The sequence below is a fragment of the Gracilinanus agilis genome, unplaced genomic scaffold (assembly GCF_016433145.1).
Source record: "Gracilinanus agilis isolate LMUSP501 unplaced genomic scaffold, AgileGrace unplaced_scaffold37919, whole genome shotgun sequence".
NCBI lineage: Eukaryota > Metazoa > Chordata > Mammalia > Didelphimorphia > Didelphidae > Gracilinanus > Gracilinanus agilis.
Window position 1 is genome coordinate 1 of NW_025371266.1, and position 5,918 is coordinate 5,918.

Genomic DNA, 5,918 nt, shown 5'->3' on the forward strand with positions numbered 1-5,918 from the left:
CATGTCCCCATCGACCCATGTGCTCAAGCAGTTGTTTTTCTTCTGTGTTTCTACTCTCACAGTTCTTTCTCTGCATGTAGATAGCGTCTCCTGACTTAATCTTGACTTTCTTCAAGTCTCAGCTAAAGTCCTGCATTCTATAGAAAACCTTTCCTGGTCCTCCTTAACCTTAATGCTTTCTCTTTTAACTATTGCTGATTTGTCCTGTGTATATCTTCTTTGTCCCTAATTGTTTGAACGTCGTCTCCTCCTAGTGAGTTCCCTAAGAACAGGGATTTTTAAAAACTTTTAAAAATACAATCTCTGGTGTTGTTCAAAGTGTTTAGTACCTTGTAGGTGCCTAACAAATACTTCTTGGTGGTTTTGATATGTTGGGGAAAGGAAAGGGGGGGCATTTATTTAGCACCTACTATGTGCTGAGCACTGAATTAAGTGATTTTACAAATATGATCTCATCTGATTCTCACAGTAACCCTGGAAAGTAGGTGCTACTATTATTCCCATTTTACAGATGGTGAAGTGGAGGCAAAAAGGTTAGAAGTTTGAGTAGGAATTTGAACTTGGGTCTTCTTGACTCCAGGCCTAGCACTTTTTACAGTGGGTCACAGCAGTCTCCATGTTACTTGGATTTACAGCATTTTTCCACTTTCTTCTTCTTTTTAAAATTCTTTAGCATAAGAAATAGCTTTCTGAGGAGAGAACAAGTGGGGAACATGGGCCACATGTTGAGTGAGATAGAATTGAGTGTTCTGTTCTCATGATGAGCATTCAGCTTACAAAGGCTAGTTGGTTACCTTTTGCTGACTGAGGACTCAGGTATAAACTTAGGAGGGAGACTGAAGGAAGACAGAAAGGGCAAGGAACAGCTCAGTTGCTCCCCTTACCTCACCTGAACTGGGTTGGAAGAAGCTCCAACCCAGTTAGAGGTGTTTTCGATTGTGAGTCAAGTTTGGGGGTGGGAGGAAGAGCCTTGAGTATATATTGCCTGTTTGCTGCCTAGTCAGTTGGCACTTCTTAGCCCATCGTTGAAGTGCCCCCTTTCATGAACAGAATAAATTGCCTTTTTTCACTCCTACCTTCCAACTCCAGATTTGTTTGTCTGAGTGAGTCATCATTTTTATCTCACACAATGTAAACAAAAGTTATCAATAAAATCATTTTAAAAAGAATGTGATGCTTTATTTGAGTCTTGGAAGTCTTAAGAAATGAAGAGGGAGTACAGACACAGGAGACAGTCAGTGTGAAGGCATGATGATAAAAACACAGAATCATGGGGGAGAGAGACAGACAGTCAGAGACAGAGAGAGCCATATATATAGGAGACAGAGACAGAGTTGCAAAAGAGACAAAAAACAGAGAGCCATGATGTGTATGTGGTGAGACAGAGAGAGAGAAATGAGCCAAAAGGGATGAAATGACCAATATCAGTGTCTCTATTTCCAGATGGGACATCTGACTCATTGTGACTATTGGTCTACCTTTCCAGCTGCCCCTGGAAAGCCCAAGATGCCTCTGCCATAGGACACCTGGTCATTGAGGTCATAGAAACTTAAGGAAACTGAGTCTACAAAAAGCCAGCCTGAGACCTTCCTAGGGTCACTTGCTGAACCCATACCTCTCATGCTCCACACACTGTCCCTCTTGCCCCAGTCATAATCACCCTGCCCAGGAATTCCCTGCCCACAAAGCTGTTCTGGGGATAAGAGCCAAACTGGGATGACTTCCTGCCTGAAGCAGATGGAGAGGCCAGGCCCACCTGTCTTTCTCCTCCTCCCTCCTCCCCTAGGGGAAACTGGGTCCCAGCTGTCATCCACTGGATTCAGAGAATAGGACAGAACAGAGACAGAAGCAGAGACAGAGACAAAACAGACAGAGAAAAGAGATAAAGAGGACCAGAGACAGAGTGAGAGATATACAGAAACAGACAGATCGATCCACCAAAAGACAGAACAGACAGAGAGCAAAGAGAAGATCCAGAGACTGGAGGGGGAAAAAACCCAAAGGAGAATTGAGCAATTATAAAAAGAGGCAAGAAGAGGGTTGTGAGCTGTGAAGCCTCTACAAGATCCTGGGCTCTGCACCCTCTTAGGCCTCATGCAGTTTCCCATGGGACCAGCTTGCATCTTCCTGAGGAAGGGGATTGCGGAGAAGCAGAGGGTGAGGAATGGAGGGGAAGGAGGAAGGAGGGAAGGGAGAGAAGAAGAAGAAGGGTTTGGAATGTAGATCTAGTACTGGAAGGGACGTCAGTCCATCTAGCCCAGCCCAAGTAGGTAAGATAAAACATTTGTGAGCAACAGAGGTGAGATTTGAAGTCAGGTCCCCTGATTCCAGAGCCAGTGTTCTTTCTACTGTTCCTTGATAGAAGGGGATGGAAAAACTCAAGAAGAAAAAGGATATAGAAGGTTAGAGGGAAAGGCTGGAGGAGAAGGGAATTTTAGGGAAGCACGGGGAAGAGCTCAGAAGGAGAAGGAAAGAGCTAGAAGGACCTGGAAGATTAGAAGAGGCAGGAGGAAGAAGAAAGTTTAAGAAAGGGAGTGAAAGTAGGTGGATGGGACATTGGGGAGAAACTCATTCAGATGACAGAAGTGGAAGAAGAACGAAGGAAATGTCAAGGAAGGTCTAGGAAGGAACAGGTGGGGAGGAGCAGAGGCTGGATGAAGATGGAGGGAGAGGTTGGTGATCCCAACAAAGGAAGCCAAGAAAGAGCCAGAAGATGTGAACGGCCTCTAGATCCCTCTTTTCAGCACCCTGGAGAGAGCTTGAGTGCATTGAGTTGTCCTGGAGAGGGCTACCTCCCGTACTTGCCTCTCTCCATCATTCTTTCCTCCTGTACCTTCCTCAGGAACGTCCACTAGGACCAGATGAGATAGAAGGTAATCCCCTTCCCCTCCTCCCTCTCCTGTAGCCCCTCTGAGGCAGTTCCATCAGACCCAATTTCCACGCCATATACTCCTCATCCCCACTCTAGCAGTGATCTCAAGGGAACTGTTTCTTGGGATGGTGCCCTCACCTCCCAATTTTTCAACACTCAGTCTTTCCTGATATTTTCAAGTTCCCACTCATTCTTCCTTGGTGGCTTGCAGGCCTACCTTTCTATTTCTCCAGCAATTTTAAGGCCCCAACTTCAGGGATTTTCAGTCCCCATTTCCCCCCAACCATCTCCCTGGAACATTTTCAGGAGTTCCCAACATTCCTCCATTGGCCCCAGGAATCCTACTACTGCCACTACTGGGTAGATTTTAATGAGGCCTCCTTTAGAGCCCACATCTTGTTCCTAGAGGCTTTCCCAGGAGTGGGTCCAGCATTCCCCCCATTTTGAGGGTTTCTAGGCTCCCCATAATTCCCTCCCTCCTTCCATGCCTTTCTCCTAGAGCTTCGGGAGGCCTTCCAAGAGTTTGACAAGGATCGAGATGGCTTCATCTCCTGCAAGGACCTGGGGAACCTGATGAGGACCATGGGTTACATGCCCACTGAGATGGAGTTGGCAGAGCTGGGACAGCAGATCCGAATGAACCGTGAGGATTGGAGCGGGGCAGGGAGAGAAGGGGAGGGCTAAAGACAGGATGATAATACAATCTCCTCAGATTTCTATAGCTCTCAAAAACATGCCAAATATCTTCCTGTCAGGTAGGTAATACGAATATGGTTTTCACCATTTCACAGAAGGGGAAACTGAGATTCTGTGAAGGAAGTAGATTTACCCAGAGACGCAGAGCCAGGGAGTAGAAGAGCTGAGATTCAAACGCAGGCTTTATGAAATAAAGTACAGGACTCTTTCTATGACTTCTGATGGAGATAAGTCAAGGAAGTGAGTGAAATGGGGAAGTCAGGTCAATAAGTAAAGGAAGAGATTGGGTTTAAGTCTGGAGGAAGGCATAAGGAAGGCAATGGGAAGAGACATGGAGATTGAGATGGAGCTGAGTTGAGAAAGAAGTGGAGGTTGACCATGGGGACTAGGATGTAATAGAGATGAGGGAAAACAACTGAGAAATGGGTTCGATTTAATGGTGGAACTGGAAAGATGATGGGTTAGGGTTGGGAAGATGGTGCATCTGGGGAGATATTGGGGCTGAGGAGAAAAGTAGCATAGTAAGATGAAGGGGCTGTGGTTCAGAACATGAGGGATGTGAAGAAGAAGGGTTTGGACCTTGGATGGTGAGATGAGGTTGCGGAGAAGATGGGGCCGAGGAGATGATAAAAAAGTAGAAACGAGGATACCGGAAATTTGATGGGAGGGGGCAAGATGGGAGAGATCATAGCAACATGAATGCAAACTGGGCAGGGACCTGAGGCCATCCAGTCCAACCTCACTCATTTTCCATATCAAGGATTCGAGGCCCAGAAGTTTAAGTATTTTTTGAGGGTCACAAGGTGGCCTCAGAGGTGGGATTTGAACCCGGGTCCTAGGTTTCTAGAGTCAGCATTCACGCTATTCCACAACCATGCTTCCGAATGCTAGAGATAGACTTGGAGAGATGATGGACTTGGAGAGATGATGGAAATGAGGAGAGAATATGATGACAGCAGAGGAGATAATGGGGCTGGAGATCTGCATTGGGTCCTGAGAAGGATGGACGTCTGTCTACCTGCTGTCTCTCAAGCATCACATTCTATTTTCCATCTCTGTTTTTGCACGGGCCGTCCCTGAGGCCTGGAATGCTCACGAATGGTTCTATATCACTCTAGATCCCATCAAAACTCAGCTACAGGATCTTCTCTGGTTTCCCCAGTTGCTTGTGTCCCCCGAAATCTCTTTATATTTATTTTGTGAATATTTGTTACTTACTTATCTATGTGTACCCTACTGAATGTAGATTTTAAAAAAACTCCTTATCTTCTGCCTTATAATGGATACTAAGTGTTCCAAATGGTAAGGGCTAGGCAATGGGGGTTGTGACTTACCTAGGGTCACTAGCTAAGAAGGCTCTGAGGTCAGATTTGAACCCAGGACCTCCCATTTCTAAATCTGGCTTTTTATCCACTGAGCCACCTAGCTAGCCCTAGAATGTAGACTTCTTGAGGAAAGGGACTACTTTGTTATTGTCTTTGTATCTCCAGTGCCTATCAAAGAGCTTGGCACATATTAGACAGTTGTTAAACACTTGTTAATTAATTGACTGACAGACCAAAGATTCGGGTCAAGAACCAAGCCAAGGTTGTAGTTGTGGGTGCTGGGCTGAGTGTACTCTTTGAGGAGCTGGGCAAGAACTCCTGGCTGGGGCGAAAGGGAGACAGAAGAAAGGGGGACCCTGACCTGCCTCAGGGCACCTGGGGAGGGGAGAGGCTGGGAAGCTGGGACTCAGACTCAGTCCTTGTCTTTTTGTCTCTCTCTTCTTACTGTCTTCCTCCCTTAGTTGGTGGTAGGGTGGACTTTGAGGACTTTGTAGAGCTGATGACACCCAAGCTGCTGGCAGAGACAGCTGGGATGATTGGGGTGCACGAGATGCGTGATGCCTTCAAGGAGGTGAGCAGAGAGAGGGAGGGCTGTTGGACTCGCTGACTCCCTGAGGGGTGCCCTCTGTCACCCTTTCTGGGCCTCGGCTTCCTTTCTGAATGGAGTCACTTCTCCTGGATGATGAATGACCTTGGCAGTCTCTAAAGCCACGGTCACTCAGCACCACGGGCAGCGGGCAGGAACAGTCCTGGAGAGTCACCAAGGGACACCAAGGAACACATGGGCAAGATGAAAAAGGAACTTGGAGATCTTTTGGAAATCATTGAGCCTCAATTTGCCCATTTACTAGAGAAAGTGAAAGAGAAAGAGGGAATGAAGGAGAGAAGGGGAGAGAGAAGGTGGGGAGTGAGGGGGGGAAGAGACAGGGAGGAGAGAGAAGGGGGAGAGAGAGAGGAAGAGAGAGGGAGAGGGAGAGAGGAAGGGGGAGGGTGGGAGGGAGGAGGGAAGGGAGGAAGGGAGGGAG

At 47.0% G+C, this 5,918-nt stretch overlaps 1 protein-coding gene across 1 annotated transcript in view; it reads left to right on the plus strand.

Annotated features, from left to right (window-relative positions):
• Window positions 1-2,094: 2,094 nt before the first annotated feature.
• CABP5 (calcium binding protein 5) overlaps window positions 2,095-5,918 on the plus strand; it is a gene marked incomplete at its 3' end in the record, with an annotated part of 4,362 nt that continues 538 nt past the window's right edge. Inside the window, exons 1-4 of the mRNA XM_044683897.1 lie at window positions 2,095-2,157; window positions 2,843-2,873; window positions 3,372-3,515; window positions 5,355-5,464. Of these exons, the coding sequence (XP_044539832.1) occupies window positions 2,095-2,157; window positions 2,843-2,873; window positions 3,372-3,515; window positions 5,355-5,464 (348 nt within the window). The remainder of the gene's footprint in view (window positions 2,158-2,842; window positions 2,874-3,371; window positions 3,516-5,354; window positions 5,465-5,918) is intronic.